Here is a 19401-nt window from a genome sequence, read left to right on the forward strand (position 1 = left end):
GAGGTGATGGCATCACTGAGTACAGGGGCAGTATGGGATTATCCCCCAGGTATGGAGGTGATGACATCATGGGGTACAGGGGCAGTATGGGATTATCCCGCATGTATCGAGGTGATGACATCACTGGGTACAGGGGCAGTATGGGATTATCCCCCAGGTATGGAGGTGATGACATCACAGGGTACAGGGGCAGTATGGGATTATCCCGCAGGTATGGAGGTGATGACATCACTGGGTACAGGGGCAGTATGGGATTATCCCCCAGGTATGGAGGTGATGACATCATGGGGTACAGGGGTAGTATGGGATTATCCCCCAGGTATGGAGGTGATGACATCACTGGGTACAGGGGTAGTATGGGATTATGCCCCCAGGTATGGAGGTGATGACATCACAGGGTACAGGGGCAGTATGGGATTATCCCCCAGGTATGGAGGTGATGACATCACTGGGTACAGGGGCAGTATGGGATTATCCCCCAGGTATGGAGGTGATGACATCACTGGGTACAGGGGTAGTATGGGATTATCCCCCAGGTATGGAGGTGATGACATCACGGGGTACAGGGGTAGTATGGGATTATCCCCCAGGTATGGAGGTGATGACATCACTGGGTACAGGGGTAGTATGGGATTATGCCCCCAGGTATGGAGGTGATGACATCACAGGGTACAGGGGCAGTATGGGATTATCCCCCAGGTATGGAGGTGATGACATCACTGGGTACAGGGGTAGTATGGGATTATCCCCCAGGTATGGAGGTGATGACATCATGGGGTACAGGGGTAGTATGGGATTATCCCCCAGGTATGGAGGTGATGACATCACTGGGTACAGGGGTAGTATGGGATTATCCCCCAGGTATGGAGGTGATGACATCATGGGGTACAGGGGTAGTATGGGATTATGCCCCCAGGTATGGAGGTGATGACATCACAGGGTACAGGGGCAGTATGGGAGTACAGGGGTAATATGGGATTATCCCCCAGGTATGGAGGTGATGACATCACAGGGTACAGGGGCAGTATGGGAGTACAGGGGTAGTATGGGATTATCCCCCAGGTATGGAGGTGATGACATCACAGGGTACAGGGGCAGTATGGGAGTACAGGGGTAGTATGGGATTATCCCCCAGGTATGGAGGTGATGACATCACAGGGTACAGGGGCAGTATGGGATTATCCCCCAGGTATGGAGGTGATGACATCACAGGGTACAGGGGCAGTATGGGAGTACAGGGGTAGTATGGGATTATGCCCCCAGGTATGGAGGTGATGACATCACAGGGTACAGGGGCAGTATGGGAGTACAGGGGTAGTATGGGATTATCCCCCAGGTATGGAGGTGATGACATCACAGGGTACAGGGGCAGTATGGGATTATCCCCCAGGTATGGAGGTGATGACATCACAGGGTACAGGGGCAGTATGGGAGTACAGGGGTAGTATGGGATTATGCCCCCAGGTATGGAGGTGATGACATCACAGGGTACAGGGGCAGTATGGGAGTACAGGGGTAGTATGGGATTATCCCCCAGGTATGGAGGTGATGACATCACAGGGTACAGGGGCAGTATGGGAGTACAGGGGTAGTATGGGATTATCCCCCAGGTATGGAGGTGATGACATCACAGGGTACAGGGGCAGTATGGGAGTACAGGGGTAGTATGGGATTATCCCCCAGGTATGGAGGTGATGACATCACTGGGTACAGATTATTACTCTCCTCCACACTGACTTTCCTGTCCGGTGATCTCTGTCATTCACCGCGTCTCCTTCCCGGTGCTGTGAGCTCAATGCTGAGGCCGGGATCCTCCTCCGGAGGCCGTGAGGTCGCAGCGGATCCTGAACGTTTTCTCCTCTGTTTTCAGTTATGTGAAGATCTGTTTACCAGAATATCTGAGAATAAAAGTCCTCACCTGTCCTGCTCCGTGGAGGTAATGGATGTAGGGTATACAGGGTAGAGGTGGAGGGTGTATATAGTATATATGTGACATGGCTCCGCTCTCTCGCTCACGCCAGGTGAGTTACATGGAGATTTATTGTGAGCGGGTGCGGGATCTGCTGCGCCCAAAAAGCAAAGGTAACTTAAGAGTGCGGGAGCATCCGATCCTGGGCCCCTACGTGGAGGATCTGTCCAAGCTGGCCGTCACCTCCTACAATGACATCGCCGACCTGATGGACTGTGGGAACAAGGCCAGGTAATGTCAGGGGAGGAACCCTCACCCCCACGGTGCTCCGACCGCTCGCTCACCCCTCGTCTCTCCGCTTCTCCGCTTGCTCCCGCGTCTTTCCGCTCGCTCCCCCCACACCGCGTCTCTTCTCTCGCTCCCCCCATCCCGCGTCTCTCCGACGGCTCCGCTCGCTCCCGCGTCTCTCCGCTCGCTCCCCCGTCGCTCCGCTCGCTCCCCCCACCCCGCGTCTCTCCGACGGCTCCGCTCGCTCCCGCGTCTTTCCGCTCGCTCCCGCGTCTTTCCGCTCGCTCCCGCGTCTTTCCGCTCGCTCCCGCGTCTTTCCGCTCGCTCCCGCGTCTTTCCGCTCGCTCCCGCGTCTTTCCGCTCGCTCCCTCGTCTTTCCGCTCGCTCCCTCGTCTTTCCGCTCGCTCCCTCGTCTTTCCGCTCGCTCCCTCGTCTTTCCGCTCGCTCCCTCGTCTTTCCGCTCGCTCCCTCACCCCGCGTCTGTCCTCTCGCTGCCCTCGCTCCCTCGTCTTTCCGCTCGCTCCCTCGTCTTTCCGCTCGCTCCCTCCGCCCCGCGTCTGTCCTCTCGCTGCCCCCGCCCCGCGTCTGTCCTCTCGCTGCCCCCGCCCCGCGTCTGTCCTCTCGCTGCCCCCGCCCCGCGTCTGTCCTCTCGCTGCCCCCGCCCCGCGTCTGTCCGCTCGCTGCCCCCGCCCCGCGCCTGTCCGCTCGCTGCCCCCGCCCCGCGCCTGTCCGCTCGCTGCCCCCGCCCCGCGCCTGTCCGCTCGCTGCCCCCGCCCCGCGCCTGTCCGCTCGCTGCCCCCGCCCCGCGCCTGTTCGCTCGCTGCCCCCGCCCACTGCCCCCGCCCCGCGTCTCTCCGCTTGCTTTGACCCCTTCCCCTCCTTATGTCCCCACAGGACTGTTGCTGCCACCAATATGAATGAGACCAGCAGCCGATCACACGCCGTCTTCACCATTGTCTTCACTCAGAAGAGACACGATGAGATGACCAACCTGGACACGGAGAAGGTGAGCAGCGGACGCAGGACGACTTCTCTGCTGCATGGACACAAGTAACACATGAGCTTCTCCCTCGTTCTGCCGCAGGTCAGCAAGATCAGCCTGGTGGATTTAGCCGGAAGTGAGAGAGCGGATTCGTCTGGAGCCAAAGGAACCCGTCTGAAGGTGAGTGATCGGCCCCACAGCTGTCATACTGCTGCCCTCCATCAGGGGGAGTCATTCATCCCCCATCTCACCTGACTGTAGCTGTCCCTCAGCTGTCATACTGCTGCCATCCAGCAGGGGGAGTCACACATCCTCCATCTCACCTGACTGTAGAGCTGCTGCCCCCTAGCTGTCATACTGCTGCCCTCCAGCAGGGGCAGTCTCACATCCCCCATCTCACCTGACTGTGGAGCTGTTCCTCAGCGGTCATACTGCTGCCCTCCAGCAGGGGCAGTGTCACATCCCCCATCTCACCTGACTGTAGAGCTGCTGCCCCCTAGCTGTCATACTGCTGCCCTCCAGCAGGGGCAGTCTCACATCCCCCATCTCACCTGACTGTGGAGCTGTTCCTCAGCGGTCATACTGCTGCCCTCCAGCAGGGGCAGTGTCACATCCCCCATCTCACCTGACTGTAGAGCTGCTGCCCCCTAGCTGTCATACTGCTGCCCTCCAGCAGGGGCAGTCTCACATCCCCCATCTCACCTGACTGTGGAGCTGTTCCTCAGTGGTCATACTGCTGCCCTCCAGCAGGGGCAGTGTCACATCCCCCATCTCACCTGACTGTGGACCTGTCATACTGCTGCCCTCCAGCAGGGGGGAGTCTCACATCTGCCATCTCACCTGACTGTATGTTGCAGGAAGGAGCGAACATTAACAAGTCGCTGACCACGCTGGGGAAGGTGATCTCGGCTCTGGCAGAGATGGTGAGTGCTGATTGTGCGGCTTATTACGCTCCAGTGCTGTTATAATCTCCGGGCCGGGTCACTGATGTGTGGGGGATTGTTGGGCTCGCCATATCTCACCTCTGTCTCTCTCTAATGCTGCGCGTCACATAGCGGGAGATGCACCCTGACCTGTAAGTATGCAGCTTGTGATGTCATCACGAGGGGGCGGGGCACTCCACCGCGCGGTACCTCCGCCATAACCGCTGCCACTAATCTTGTGTTGTCAGCAATCAAAGAAGAAGAAATCTGATTTCATCCCTTATCGGGACTCGGCCCTGACCTGGCTGCTGAAGGAGAACCTGGGTCAGTGTGAAATTGGGGCGGGGTGCCCTCAAGGGTTGTCATAGGGCCCTGGGCAGTGTTCCTAGCAATGATTGGGTCTGTGCTGCAGGTGGGAACTCCCGGACGGCGATGATCGCGGCTCTGAGCCCGGCCGATATAAACTACGAGGAGACGCTGAGCACCCTCCGGTGAGTGCGGATATCTAGTGATGGGGCCGCAGGGTGTGCTGGGAGATTTCAGCTCTGAAGCATGCAGAGTCGTGAATGCAGCTCTGAGTGCACGCAGAGGTGATGACCTGCACTTTATTTGTGGCTCTCCAGGTACGCCGACCGCGCCAAGCAGATAAGATGTAACGCCATCATTAACGAGGACCCCAACGCCAAGCTAATCCGGGAGCTGAAGGAGGAGGTGGCGCGGCTGCGGCAGCTCCTGTACAGCCAGGGCCTGGCGGGTGAGTCCAGGGCCACGCGGGCGAGACCGGGGCCACGCGTGCACCGCAGCGCCATCTGCCTCCATTGTGACACCTCCCCTGTAATTACATAGATCTCACCCTGGAGGACGGGATTTCTCTACCCGGTGCCCCTCTACAATTCTCCCCATCTCTCCCATCGTTACCATCCGAGCCGGGCTCCCCTCCCCCACCTACCCCTCCCACGTCACCCCCGGCCATGAATGGTCAGCTGCAGGCCTTCACCGAGGCCGAGGACGAAGTCTCCATCTGTACAGAAGAGGCCATGGAGCGGCTGCAGGAGACGGAGAAGATCATCGCCGAGCTGAACGAGACCTGGGAGGAGAAGCTGCGCAAGACCGAGGCCATCCGTATGGAGAGGTGGGCAGCGGCTGGCGGGGGGTGTGCTGAGGCAGGCAGCTGGGGGGGGGTGTGCTGGGGGCAGCAGCTGGCGGGGGGTGTGCTGAGGCAGGCAGCTGGGGGGGGTGTGCTGGCGGCAGGCAGCTGGCGGGGGGTGTGCTGGGGGCAGGCAGCTGGCGGGGGGGTGTGCTGGGGCAGGCAGCTGGCGGGGGGGTGTGCTGGGGGCAGGCAGCTGGCGGGGGGTGTGCTGGGGGCAGGCAGCTGGCGGGGGGTGTGCTGGGGCAGGCAGCTGGCGGGGGGGTGTGCTGGGGCAGGCAGCTGGCGGGGGGGTGTGCTGGGGGCAGGCAGCTGGCGGGGGGTGTGCTGGGGGCAGGCAGCTGGCGGGGGGGTGTGCTGGGGCAGGCAGCTGGCGGGGGGTGTGCTGGGGGCAGGCAGCTGGCGGGGGGTGTGCTGGGGGCAGGCAGCTGGCGGGGGGGTGTGCTGGGGGCAGGCAGCTGGCGGGGGGGTGTGCTGGGGCAGGCAGCTGGCGGGGGGGTGTGCTGGGGCAGGCAGCTGGCGGGGGGGTGTGCTGGGGCAGGCAGCTGGCGGGGGGGTGTGCTGGGGCAGGCAGCTGGCGGGGGGGTGTGCTGGGGCAGGCAGCTGGCGGGGGGGTGTGCTGGGGCAGGCAGCTGGCGGGGGGGTGTGCTGGGGCAGGCAGCTGGCGGGGGGGTGTGCTGGGGGCAGGCAGCTGGCGGGGGGTGTGCTGGGGGCAGGCAGCTGGCGGGGGGGTGTGCTGGGGGCAGGCAGCTGGCGGGGGGTGTGCTGGGGCAGGCAGCTGGCGGGGGGGTGTGCTGGGGGCAGGCAGCTGGCGGGGGGGGTGTGCTGGGGGCAGGCAGCTGGCGGGGGGGTGTGCTGGGGCAGGCAGCTGGCGGGGGGGTGTGCTGGGGGCAGGCAGCTGGCGGGGGGGTGTGCTGGGGGCAGGCAGCTGGCGGCGGGGTGTGCTGGGGCAGGCAGCTGGCGGGGGGGTGTGCTGGGGACAGACAGCTGGCGGGGGGTGTGCTGGGGGCAGGCAGCTGGCGGGGAGGTGTGCTGGGGCAGGCAGCTGGCGGGGGGGTGTGCTGGGGCTGGCGGGGGGTGTTCTGGGGGCAGGCAGCTGGCGGGGGGTGTGCTGGGGGCAGGCAGCTGTTGGGCTGGCAGACGGTGATGGTATACCTCACTTTCTCTTATTAGGGAGTCGCTGTTGGCAGAGATTGGCGTGGCTCTCAGAGAAGATGGAGGCACTGTGGGAGTCTTCTCTCCTAAAACTGTAAGTGGGGTCTGTGCCCTCTGCCCGGCATTGGTGGCTGCTGCCAGCTGCGTCGTATTGTGACCGCTCTGCTGTATGTTGTGCACAGATCCCGCACCTGGTGAATCTGAATGAAGACCCCCTGATGTCCGAGTGCCTCCTGTACCACATAAAAGAGGGCATCACACGGTAATGTCCCCGGGTGCTGCAGCCCACCTCATCCTCTCCTTGCTCCTCCGTATACATGGCCGGACCTGGTACTGCAGCCGGAACGTTCACCTCTATTAGTCTCCTTGTCTCAGTCGGCATCTTGCGCACCATTTATTCCTCAGCTGTTGGACTCTCATTGCCTTTCTTCATCTCTCCCTCGCTCTCGCCGCCTCCTCCTTTCCCTCGCGCTCGCCGCCTCCTCCTTTCCCTCGCGCTCGCCGCCTCCTCCTTTCCCTCGCGCTCGCCGCCTCCTCCTTTCCCTCACGTTCGCCGCCACTTCCTTTCCCTCGCGCTCGCCGCCACTTCCTTTCCCTCGCGCTCGCCGCCACTTCCTTTCCCTCGCACTCGCCGTCTCCTCCTTTCCCTCGCGCTCGCCGCCTCTTCCTTTCCCTCGCGCTCGCCGCCTCTTCCTTTCCCTCGCCGCCACTTCCTTTCCCTCACGCTCGCCGCCACTTCCTTTCCCTCGCGCTCGCCGCCACTTCCTTTCCCTCGCGCTCGCCGCCACTTCCTTTCCCTCGCGCTCGCCGCCTCTTCCTTTCCCTCGCGCTCGCCGCCTCTTCCTTTCCCTCGCGCTCGCCGCCTCTTCCTTTCCCTCGCGCTCGCCGCCTCTTCCTTTCCCTCGCGCTCGCCGTCTCCTCCTTTCCCTCGCGCTCGCCGCCTCTTCCTTTCCCTCGCCGCCTCTTCCTTTCCCTCGCCGCCTCTTCCTTTCCCTCGCGGTCTCCTCCTTTCCCTCGCGGTCTCCTCCTTTCCCTCGCCGCCTCTTCCTTTCCCTCGCCGCCTCTTCCTTTCCCTCGCCGCCTCTTCCTTTCCCTCGCCGCCTCTTCCTTTCCCTCGCCGCCTCTTCCTTTCCCTCGCGGTCTCCTCCTTTCCCTCTCGCTCGCCGCCGTCTCCTCCTTTCCCTCGCGCTCGCCGCCTCTTCCTTTCCCTCGCGCTCGCCGCCGTCTCCTCCTTTCCCTCGCGCTCGCCGCCGTCTCCTCCTTTCCCTCGCGCTCGCCGCCGTCTCCTCCTTTCCCTCGCGCTCGCCGCCGTCTCCTCCTTTCCCTCGCGCTCGCCGCCGTCTCCTCCTTTCCCTCGCGCTCGCCGCCGTCTCCTCCTTTCCCTCGCGCTCGCCGCCGTCTCCTCCTTTCCCTCGCGCTCGCCGCCGTCTCCTCCTTTCCCTCGCCGCCTCTTCCTTTCCCTCGCGGTCTCCTCCTTTCCCTCGCGCTCGCCGCGTTCTCCTCCTTTCCCTCGCGCTCGCCGCGGTCTCCTCCTTTCCCTCGCGCTCGCCGCCGTCTCCTCCTTTCCCTCGCGCTCGCCGCCGTCTCCTCCTTTCCCTCGCGCTCGCCGCCGTCTCCTCCTCCTTTCCCTCTCGCTCGCCGCCTCCTCCTCCTCCTTTCCCTCTCGCTCGCCGCCTCCTCCTCCTCCTTTTCCTCTCGCTCTCCGCCTCCTCCTCCTCCTTTCCCTCTCGCTCGCCGCCTCCTCCTCCTCCTTTCCCTCTCGCTCGCCGCCTCCTCCTCCTCCTTTCCCTCTCGCTCGCCGCCTCCTCCTCCTCCTTTCCCTCTCGCTCGCCGCCTCCTCCTCCTTTCCCTCTCGCTCGCCGCCTCCTCCTCCTCCTTTCCCTCTCGCTCGCCGCCTCCTCCTCCTCCTTTCCCTCTCGCTCGCCGCCTCCTCCTCCTCCTTTCCCTCTCGCTCGCCGCCTCCTCCTCCTCCTTTCCCTCTCGCTCGCCGCCTCCTCCTCCTCCTTTCCCTCTCGCTCGCCGCCTCCTCCTCCTTTCCCTCTCGCTCGCCGCCTCCTCCTCCTCCTTTCCCTCTCGCTCGCCGCCTCCTCCTCCTCCTTTCCCTCTCGCTCGCCGCCTCCTCCTTTCCCTCTCGCTCGCCGCCTCCTCCTCCTCCTTTCCCTCTCGCTCGCCGCCTCCTCCTCCTCCTTTCCCTCTCGCTCGCCGCCTCCTCCTCCTCCTTTCCCTCTCGCTCGCCGCCTCCTCCTCCTTTCCCGCTCGCCGCCTCCTCCTCCTCCTCCTTTCCCTCTCGCTCGCCGCCTCCTCCTCCTCCTCCTTTCCCTCTCGCTCGCCGCCTCCTCCTCCTTTCCCTCTCGCTCGCCGCCTCCTCCTCCTCTCCCTCTCGCTCGCCGCCTCCTCCTCCTCCTCCTTTCCCTCTCGCTCGCCGCCTCCTCCTCCTCCTCCTTTCCCTCGCGCTCGCCGCCTCCTCCTCCTCCTCCTTTCCCTCGCGCTCGCCGCCTCCTCCTCCTCCTTTCCCTCGCGCTCGCCGCCTCCTCCTCCTCCTTTCCCTCGCGCTCGCCGCCTCCTCCTCCTCCTTTCCCTCGCGCTCGCCGCCTCCTCCTTTCCCTCTCGCTCGCCGCCTCCTCCTCCTCCTTTCCCTCTCGCTCGCCGCCTCCTCCTCCTCCTTTCCCTCTCGCTCGCCGCCTCCTCCTCCTCCTTTCCCTCTCGCTCGCCGCCTCCTCCTCCTCCTTTCCCTCTCGCTCGCCGCCTCCTCCTCCTCCTTTCCCTCTCGCTCGCCGCCTCCTCCTCCTCCTTTCCCTCTCGCTCGCCGCCTCCTCCTCCTCCTTTCCCTCTCGCTCGCCGCCTCCTCCTCCTCCTCCTCCTTTCCCTCTCGCTCGCCGCCTCCTCCTCCTCCTCCTTTCCCTCTCGCTCGCCGCCTCCTCCTCCTCCTCCTTTCCCTCTCGCTCGCCGCCTCCTCCTCCTTTCCCTCTCGCTCGCCGCCTCCTCCTCCTCCTCCTTTCCCTCTCGCTCTCCTCCTCCTCCTCCTTTCCCTCTCGCTCGCCGCCTCCTCCTCCTCCTCCTTTCCCTCTCGCTCGCCGCCTCCTCCTCCTCCTCCTTTCCCTCTCGCTCGCCGCCTCCTCCTCCTCCTCCTTTCCCTCTCGCTCGCCGCCTCCTCCTCCTCCTCCTTTCCCTCTCGCTCGCCGCCTCCTCCTCCTCCTCCTTTCCCTCTCGCTCGCCGCCTCCTCCTCCTCCTCCTTTCCCTCTCGCTCGCCGCCTCCTCCTCCTCCTCCTTTCCCTCTCGCTCGCCGCCTCCTCCTCCTCCTCCTTTCCCTCTCGCTCGCCGCCTCCTCCTTTCCCTCTCGCTCGCCGCCTCCTCCTCCTTTCCCTCTCGCTCGCCGCCTCCTCCTCCTCCTCCTTTCCCTCTCGCTCGCCGCCTCCTCCTCCTCCTCCTTTCCCTCTCGCTCGCCGCCTCCTCCTCCTCCTCCTTTCCCTCTCGCTCGCCGCCTCCTCCTCCTCCTCCTTTCCCTCTCGCTCGCCGCCTCCTCCTCCTCCTCCTTTCCCTCTCGCTCGCCGCCTCCTCCTCCTCCTCCTTTCCCTCTCGCTCGCCGCCTCCTCCTCCTCCTCCTTTCCCTCTCGCTCGCCGCCTCCTCCTCCTCCTCCTTTCCCTCTCGCTCGCCGCCTCCTCCTCCTCCTCCTTTCCCTCTCGCTCGCCGCCTCCTCCTCCTCCTCCTTTCCCTCTCGCTCGCCGCCTCCTCCTCCTCCTCCTTTCCCTCTCGCTCGCCGCCTCCTCCTCCTCCTCCTTTCCCTCTCGCTCGCTCGCCGCCTCCTCCTCCTCCTCCTTTCCCTCTCGCTCGCCGCCTCCTCCTCCTCCTTTCCCTCTCGCTCGCCGCCTCCTCCTCCTCCTTTCCCTCTCGCTCGCCGCCTCCTCCTCCTCCTTTCCCTCTCGCTCGCCGCCTCCTCCTCCTCCTTTCCCTCTCGCTCGCCGCCTCCTCCTCCTCCTCCTTTCCCTCTCGCTCGCCGCCTCCTCCTCCTCCTTTCCCTCACGCTCGCCGCCTCCTCCTCCTCCTTTCCCTCACGCTCGCCGCCTCTTCCTCAGGGTCGGTCAGGTGGACGTTGACATCAGACTCAGCGGTCAGTTCATTAAGGAGCAGCACTGCCTCTTCCACTGCAAGACCAAGGAGAACGGAGAAGGTGCGGAGCTGACTGGACGGTGCGCTGGAGGAGGGCGTGCATGTGCCTATGGATGGATGGCTGCCTGTGCGGGGCTGGTAGTGTATACGTGGGAATTCGTGGCACTGCAACGTTCACGCCTCCCTTCTCATTTTGCCGCAGTGATTGTCACATTAGAAACGTGTGAAGGAGCCGACACCTATGTGAACGGGAAGCAAGTGACGGAGCCGCTGGTGCTGAAGTCAGGTCAGTAAACAGGATGTTCAACATAGGGGTGACGGTGGCAGGACATGTGCCACAGCTGCCAATTCCTGGGGGTGTGGGCCGCATGTGACTGCCCCTTTCCCGGGGGGGAGGGGCCGCTTGGACTGCCCCCTTCCCCGGGGAGGGGGGGCACGTGTCACTGCCCCCTTCCCCGGGAAGCCGCGTGTGACTGCCCCCTTCCCTGGGAGGCCACGTGTGACTGCCCCCTTCCCCGGGGGGCCGCGTGTGACTGCCCCTCTCTCTGCAGGTAACAGAATAGTTATGGGGAAGAATCACGTCTTCCGCTTTAACCACCCGGAGCAGGCGCGGCTGGAGCGAGAGCGGAGCAGTGCAGCGGCGGAGAACCAGGCTGAACCCGTAGACTGGAACTTTGCCCAGCGGGAGCTGCTGGAGAAGCAGGGTATCGACATCAAGCTGGAGATGGAGAAGCGGTGAGTGTGGGGCAGGTACAGCTGCTCCAGCAGGGGGCGTTCCATCATCAAGGGCGGGCACAGATGCTCCAGCGGGGTGCGCTCCATCACCGAGGGTGGGTACAGCTGCTCCAGCGGGGTGCGCTCCATCACCGAGGGCGGGTACAGCTGCTCCAGCGGGGGGAGCTCCATCACCGAGGGCGGGTACAGCTGCTCCAGCGGGGGGAGCTCTATCACAGAGGGTGGATACAGCTGCTCCAGCGGGGGGAGCTCCATCACCGAGGGCGGGTACAGCTGCTCCAGCGGGGTGCGCTCTATCACAGTGGGTGGATACAGCTGCTCCAGCGGGGTGCGCTCCATCACAGAGGGTGGATACAGCTGCTCCAGCAGGGGGAGCTCCATCACAGAGGGTGGATACAGCTGCTCCAGCGGGGGGAGCTCTATCACAGAGGGCGGGTACAGCTGCTCCAGCGGGGGGAGCTCTATCACAGAGGGTGGATACAGCTGCTCCAGCGGGGTGCGCTCCATCACAGAGGGCGGGTACAGCTGCTCCAGTGGGGGGAGCGCCATCACAGAGGGCGGGTACAGCTGCTCCAGTGGGGGGCGCCCCATCACAGAGGGTGGATACAGCTGCTCCAGCGGGGGGAGCTCCATCATAGAGGGTGGATACAGCTGCTCCAGCGGGGTGCGCTCCATCACAGAGGGCGGGTACAGCTGCTCCAGTGGGGGGAGCGCCATCACAGAGGGCGGGTACAGCTGCTCCAGTGGGGGGAGCGCCATCACAGAGGGCGGGTACAGCTGCTCCAGTGGGGGGCGCTCTATCACCGAGGGCGGATACAGCTGCTCCAGTGGGGGGCGCCCCATCACAGAGGGTGGATACAGCTGCTCCAGCGGGGGGAGCTCCATCATAGAGGGTGGATACAGCTGCTCCAGCGGGGGAAGCTCCATCACAGAGGGCGGGTACAGCTGCTCCAGCGGGGGGAGCTCCATCACAGATGGTGGATACAGCTGCTCCAGCGGGGGGAGCTCTATCAGAGGGTGGATACAGCTGCTCCAGCAGGGGGAGCTCCATCACAGAGGGTGGATACAGCTGCTCCAGCGGGGGGAGCTCCATCACAGAGGGTGGATACAGCTGCTCCAGTGGGGGGCGCCCCATCACAGAGGGTGGATACAGCTGCTCCAGCGGGGGGAGCTCCATCACAGAGGGTGGATACAGCTGCTCCAGCGGGGGGAGCTCCATCATAGAGGGTGGATACAGCTGCTCCAGCAGGGGGAGCTCCATCACAGAGGGTGGATACAGCTGCTCCAGCGGGGGGAGCTCCATCACAGAGGGTGGATACAGCTGCTCCAGCGGGGGGAGCTCCATCACAGAGGGTGGATACAGCTGCTCCAGCAGGGGGAGCTCCATCACAGAGGGTGGATACAGCTGCTCCAGCGGGGGTAGCTCCATCACAGAGGGTGGATACAGCTGCTCCAGCGGGGGGAGCTCCATCACAGAGGGTGGATACAGCTGCTCCAGCGGGGGGAGCTCCATCACAGAGGGCGGGTACAGCTGCTCCAGCGGGGGGAGCTCCATCACAGAGGGCGGGTACAGCTGCTCCAGCGGGGGGAGCTCCATCACAGAGGGTGGGTACAGCTGCTCCAGCGGGGGGCTCTCCATTTCCGAGGGCGGATACAGCTGCTCCAGCGGGGGGGCGCTCCATCACAGAGGGTGGGTACAGCTTCTCCAGCGGAGAGCTTTAATGGCGGCTGCTTCTCTCCAGACTGCAGGACCTGGAGTTCCAGTACAGGAGGGAGAAGGAAGAAGCGGACCTGACCCTGGAGCAGCAGCGTCTGGTGAGTCCCGCTCGCCCACCCGGTGGCAGCCATGTTGGCCTGTTTTGGTTAACCCTTTGCTCCCTACTTTGCAGTATGGCGATTCAGACAGCGGCGATGACTCTGACAAGCGCTCGTGTGAAGAGAGCTGGCGCCTCATCACGTCTCTGCGGGAGAAGGTGCCGCCGGGCCGCGTGCAGAGCATCGTGCGACGCTGCGGCCTCCCGAGCAGCGGCAAGAGACGGGAACCTATCAAAGTGTACCAGATCCCCCAGCGGCGCCGGCTGGGCAAGGACCCGCGGTGGCTGACACTGGCGGATCTGAAGATGCAGGCGGTGAAGGAAATCTGCTACGAGGTGGCCCTGAACGACTTCAAGCACAGCAAGCAGGAGATCGAGGCCATGTCCGTCATCAAGATGAAGGAGCTGTGCCGCACCTACGGCAAGAGGGACGCCAACGAGAAGGAGTGGTGGAAGGCCGTGGCACGGGATGTCTGGGACACCGTGGGGGTGGGCGAAGAGGACGATGGGGGCAAAGGGGGCGTTCAAGACCTGAAGGCGCACATAGACAAACTGACGGACATCCTGCAGGAGGTGAAGCTGCAGAACAACATGAAGGACGAGGAGATCCGGGCGCTGAGGGATCGCATGATGAAGATGGAGCGCGTGATGCCCATCACACAGGTGAGGAACTGCTGCTGATCGCATCCCTGACCTGCCATCTCCTCCACAGCTGCATGCACAATTCTGCTGTATTCCTGTAAAATACTTCATCTTCAGCAGTGCATTGTGGGAGTTCAGATACATGAAAGTTAATGCATTAGACCTGACGTTGCTGCAGCTCTGGCTGTGGCTGGTACATTAGACCTGACGTTGCTTCAGCTCTGGCTGTGCCCGGTACGTTAAACCTAACTTTGCTGCAGCGCTCGCTGTGACCGGTACATTAAACCTGACTCTGGCTGTGACCGCTGCGTTAGATGTGACGTTGCTGCAGCTCTGGCTGTGACGGGTGCATTAGACCTGACGTTGCTGCGGCTCTGGCTGTGACGGGTGCATTAGACCGAACGTTGCTGCGGCTCTGGCTGTGACGGGTGCATTAGACCGGACGTTGCTGCAGCTCTGGCTGTGACGGGTGCATTAGACCGGACGTTGCTGCGGCTCCGGCTGTGACGGGTGCATTAGACCGGACGTTGCTGCGGCTCTGGCTGTGACCGGTGCATTAGACCGGACGTTGCTGCGGCTCTGGCTGTGACTGGTGCATTAGACCTGACGTTGCTGCAGCTCTGGCTGTGACGAGTGCATTAGACCTGACGTTGCTGCGGCTCTGGCTGTGACGGGTGCATTAGACCGGACGTTGCTGCGGCTCTGGCTGTGACCGGTGCATTAGACCTGAAGTTGCTGCAGCTCTGGCTGTGACCGGTGCATTAGACCTGAAGTTGCTGCAGCTCTGGCTGTGACGGGTGCATTAGACCTGACGTTGCTGCAGCTCTGGCTGTGACTGGTGCATTAGACCTGACGTTGCTGCAGCTCTGGCTGTGACTGGTGCATTAGACCTGACGTTGCTGCAGCTCTGGCTGTGACGAGTGCATTAGACCTGACGTTGCTGCGGCTCTGGCTGTGACGGGTGCATTAGACCGGACGTTGCTGCAGCTCTGGCTGTGACCGGTGCATTAGACCTGACGTTGCTGCAGCTCTGACTGTGACGAGTGCATTAGACCTGACGTTGCTGCGGCTCTGGCTGTGACGGGTGCATTAGACCGGACGTTGCTGCGGCTCTGGCTGTGACCGGTGCATTAGACCTGAAGTTGCTGCAGCTCTGGCTGTGACGGGTGCATTAGACCTGACGTTGCTGCAGCTCTGGCTGTGACGGGTGCATTAGACCTGACGTTGCTGCAGCTCTGGCTCTGACTGGTGCATTAGATCTGACGTTGCTGTAGCTCTGGCTGTGACTGGTACATTAGACCTGACGTTGCTGTAGCTCTGACTGTGACTGGTGCATTAGATCTGACGTTGCTGTAGCTCTGGCTGTGACTGGTGCATTAGACCTGACGATGTTGCAGCTCTGGCTGTGACTGGTGCATTAGACCTGACGTTGCTGTAGCTCTGACTGTGACTGGTGCAATAGATCTGACGTTGCTGTAGCTCTGACTGTGACCTGTGCATTAGACCTGACGCTGTTGCAGCTCTGGCTGTGACCGGTGCATTAGACCTGACGTTGCTGTAGCTCTGACTGTGACTGGTGCAATAGATCTGACGTTGCTGTAGCTCTGACTGTGACCTGTGCATTAGACCTGACGATGTTGCAGCTCTGGCTGTGACCGGTGCATTAGACCTGACGTTGCTGTAGCTCTGACTGTGACCTGTGCGTTAGATGTGACATTGCTGCAGCTCTGGCTGTGACCGGTGCATTAGACCCTTTGCTCCGTGCAGTCCCCCCTCTCATGTCTGTCCCTGTAACCTCCTCTGTTCCTCCTCTCAGGACGACGCGGCTGACGATGACTCTGACGAGCCTCCTTTCGCCTGGATCTGCAATGAGGAGGAGGAGGCAGCGCCCGGCGGCCGCGGGGAACCTTCCCCCGACCATTCTCCCAAGGGCCAGCGCGTGTCACGGCTGATGGAGGACGACGCCACGTTTCGCCGAGGCCGGATGCGTTGGATAAAACAAGAACAAACCCGATTTCAGAACCTTCAGCAGCAGCAGGTTAACCGCTGCCTCCGCCGCCCACTCGGCACCGGCAAATTTATCCCGCCACTGGACTGCAAGCTGCGCTTCCCCTTTAAGAGCAATCCACAGCATCGGTTCTCCTGGGCTCCGGGGGCCACCTACGTGGTAGAAGAGTTGACCAATCCGTGGTCAGAGGAGAGGCGGAACGACGGGGAGGACAACGGTGAAAGGCGTAATGTCCCCCGGCGGCAGGAGGAGGGAGAGGACCAGCAGAGGCCGAGGAGGAACTCTCTGGACGGAGGCTCCAACCGAGGCCGGCGACCTGGTAATCGCCACAGCCGGCAGAACGGTGAGCAGCCGCCCCGGAGGAGATCGCAAGGGCGAGAAGGCGACGGTGGGACGCAGGCAACAAAGCGTCACTCCTCCTCCCCGCAGGAGCGCCCCTACAAGTACCACCCCTACACTGCACCCCCACGCATGCGTCGTCAGAACTCTGCCCCTGACCTCTGTGACCAGGAAACCCCAGTATGAAGAAGGAAGGTCTGAGTATGTCGTAGCGAGGAAGAGGAGGAGGCGGGATGCAAGGAACGGTGGGAACGGAACGTGTCGCCTGCCACGGACAGAGGGGGCGAGCGGAGGCCTCGGGGTGGTGGGGGGGCGAGCGGAGGCCTCGGGAGGGGGGGTGTGAGCGGAGGCCTCGTGGTGGTGGGGGGGCGAGCGGAGGCCTCGGGAGGGGGGGTGTGAGCGGAGGCCTCGGGGTGGTGGGGGGGCGAGCGGAGGCCTCGGGAGGGGGGGTGTGAGCGGAGGCCTCGGGGTGGTGGGGGGGCGAGTGGAGGCCTCGGGAGGGTGGGGGGGGGTGAGCGGAGGCCTCGCACCTGGGACTTGCTATGGGTTTTACCTGATTTTATGGGGTTTTTTTCTTTGTTTTTATTGATTTTGGATTCTGAGAAGGAGATCGCTGCTACTTGGGGGGTGCCGCCCCTCCCCCACATCCCTACAATCACTGTCATACTGTGTACAGGTGGTATATGTATATAGGAGTGGATATGTACACAGGGTGTATATATCTCTCAGCTTGCACTGTTACCGTGGCTGATATGCAGTTTTCCCGCGGCCCGTGCTGTGGGGGGGTGGTGATCGCCCCTCGATCGGTGCCTCGTCTGATATTGGCGGCAGTCCGGATGGGAGGCGTCCGGCGCTGTACAGGAGGCGGAGGCTGCGACCAGTAACACGAGTGAAGAAGTTCTGCCCCCATAGTCTCCCCAGAATCCTTTGCTTCCTGTTAACACTAAAGCCGCACGTAGACTTGCACTGCCCGCCGCTGCGCGAGGTCAATATATAAAGCTATTTATCCTGTGTTACCTGTGTGTGAGGGGGTGAAGTGTGGGCGCGGCACTGTTGGCGCAGCACCGTGGGCGCCGCACTGGGCGCCTGTAGTTACTGTGGACTGTAACCTGAGTGCAGAAATAAACTGCCCAATGCTGCACAGCGGCGTCACCGGTGTCTTGTGATTACTCAAAAAAAAAAAAAGGAAGGCGAGTAACTCTGGGAGGGGGATTCTCCAAACAGTAGGCCGCAGTGAGCAGCACGGACTATAGGTGGCGATGCTGCGGAAATGGTCAGCACATAGATCAGCGAGGAGCAGAGACTTAATGCAATGAGGAGCTTGTAGCTTAATACAGCAGAGCTGAGCGCACCGGACTGTGCGATCGGAGCAATAAGTGGATGCAGAAGTTCCCTGAAGCATAGTCTGGAGCAGGGGTTGGGTAATTAATTTTCCCGAGGGGCTACATGAGAGACCCTGAGGCTGCGTGCCCACTATGCGTTTTTCAAGCGTTTTTGCCGCGGAATTTCCACAATGAAAACACTTGGTAATTCGTGCCCCATGGTCCCCAATGATAATCCGCTGTGCACATGCTGCAGAAATTTCCGCTGCGGATTATCATTGCGGAAAAATACGCGGCATGGCCATTAATTTTGCGGACCCGCAGCGTAATCGCCGCTTAATATCCACATGACTACATGTGCACATGCGGATATTAAGCGATTCAATGTGCGGATGGTACCCGGGTCTGGAGAAGAGGAGACTCATCCAGACTCGGGTACCATAGAACCTGTAAAAAAAAAGAATAAAAATATACACTGCTCAAAAAAATAAAGGGAAGACTTAAACAACAGAATCTAACTCCAAGTCAATAACACTTCTGTGAAATCAAACTGTCCACTTAGGAAGGAACACTGATTGACAACACTGGAGACGCCGTGGAGAGCGATCTGCTGCCTGCAGCATCCTTCAGCATGACCGGTTTGGCAGTGGGTCAGTAATGGTGTGGGGTGGCATTTCTTTGGAGGGGCCGCACAGCCCTCCATGTGCTCGCCAGAGGTAGCCTGACTGCCATTAGGTACCGAGATGAGATCCTCAGACCCCGTGTGCGACCATATGCTGGTGCGGTTGGCCCTGGGTTCCTCCTAATGCAGGACAATGCCAGACCTCATGTGGCTGGAGTGTGTCAGCAGTTCCTGCAAGATGAAGGCATTAAAGCTATGGACTGGCCGCCTGTTCCCCAGACCTGAATCCGATTGAGCACATCTGGGACATCATGTCTCGCTCCATCCACCAACGTCACGTTGCACCACAGACTGTCCAGAAGTTGGCGGATGCTTTAGTCCAGGTCTGGAAGGAGATCCCACAGGAGACCATCCGCAACCTCATCAGGAGCATGCCCAGGCGTTGTAGGGAGGTCATACAGGCACGTGGAGGCCACACACAATACTCAGCCTCAACAGGAGCATGCCCAGGCGTTGTAGGGAGGTCATACAGGTACGTGGAGGCCACACACAATACTCAGCCTCATCAGGAGCGTGCCCAGGCGTTGTAGGGAGGTCATACAGGCACGTGGAGGCCACACACAATACTGAGCCTCATCAGGAGCATGCCCAGGCGTTGTAGGGAGGTCATACTGGCACGTGGAGGCCACACACAATACTCAGCCTCATTGTGACTTTTTTTAAGGACATTACATCAGGCCTCCATTGGGTAATAAATGTCATTTCCGTTGATGATTTTTGTGTGATTTTGTTGTCAGCACATTCAGCTTTATACAGAACAAAGTATTCAATGAGAAGATTTCATTCATTCAGATCTAGGAGGGGGGATTTCAGGGGTCCCTGTATTTTTTGAGCAGTGTATATTTCAGCATCCATCACGGCAGCAAGACTCTGCAGAAGAGTCCGGGGAGGTGAACCGACCGCCTGCAGTCCGGACTTTCCACCAATAGAAAACATTTCTTTTTTTTTTTTTATAAACCGTCTTTATTGAACAAAAATTCTAAGTACACAAACCTTGTCTAGCGACAGCAAAGAAAATCTCAAGAACAAATATGTAAAACTTAGAACATAAGATGGCGTATTATAACTATAACTTTTTTCGCCCCTTCCCCTTCCCGGGCATATATCCACAACTTTATATGCCAGTATTAATCAAGCGTAACAGGAATTTTACCAGCTATTTGCTCTCTCATATACCAATTAGTAAATTGGAAACAGCTACTGTATATATCGCCTGACGCATAGATAATATCTGGGTATTAACAAAAGAACAATCCCATAGGCAGTGAAAAATGACAGCTGGGGAGTGTAAGCATTTAGGACAGGGACAAGACAACTGAGGGGGGCATTTTAGACTTCAACCTCCG

At 61.4% G+C, this 19401-nt stretch overlaps 1 protein-coding gene across 1 annotated transcript in view; it reads left to right on the forward strand.

Annotated features, from left to right (window-relative positions):
• Window positions 1-16347, forward strand: part of KIF1C (kinesin family member 1C) — a 40061-nt gene extending 23714 nt beyond the window's left edge. The window contains exons 6-22 of the mRNA XM_073654559.1: window positions 1871-1936; window positions 2022-2200; window positions 3092-3203; window positions 3282-3359; window positions 4037-4102; window positions 4351-4426; window positions 4515-4593; window positions 4726-4856; window positions 4949-5234; window positions 6423-6498; window positions 6587-6666; window positions 10480-10574; window positions 10716-10799; window positions 11065-11248; window positions 12991-13063; window positions 13138-13725; window positions 15521-16347. Of these exons, the coding sequence (XP_073510660.1) occupies window positions 1871-1936; window positions 2022-2200; window positions 3092-3203; window positions 3282-3359; window positions 4037-4102; window positions 4351-4426; window positions 4515-4593; window positions 4726-4856; window positions 4949-5234; window positions 6423-6498; window positions 6587-6666; window positions 10480-10574; window positions 10716-10799; window positions 11065-11248; window positions 12991-13063; window positions 13138-13725; window positions 15521-16237 (2970 nt within the window). The 3' untranslated portion in view covers window positions 16238-16347. The remainder of the gene's footprint in view (window positions 1-1870; window positions 1937-2021; window positions 2201-3091; window positions 3204-3281; window positions 3360-4036; window positions 4103-4350; window positions 4427-4514; window positions 4594-4725; window positions 4857-4948; window positions 5235-6422; window positions 6499-6586; window positions 6667-10479; window positions 10575-10715; window positions 10800-11064; window positions 11249-12990; window positions 13064-13137; window positions 13726-15520) is intronic.
• Window positions 16348-19401: the final 3054 nt, after the last annotated feature.

The sequence above is a fragment of the Phyllobates terribilis genome, unplaced genomic scaffold (assembly GCF_046119375.1).
Source record: "Phyllobates terribilis strain yellow unplaced genomic scaffold, ASM4611937v1 Scaffold_11__3_contigs__length_659146591, whole genome shotgun sequence".
Taxonomy (NCBI): Eukaryota; Metazoa; Chordata; class Amphibia; order Anura; family Dendrobatidae; genus Phyllobates; species Phyllobates terribilis.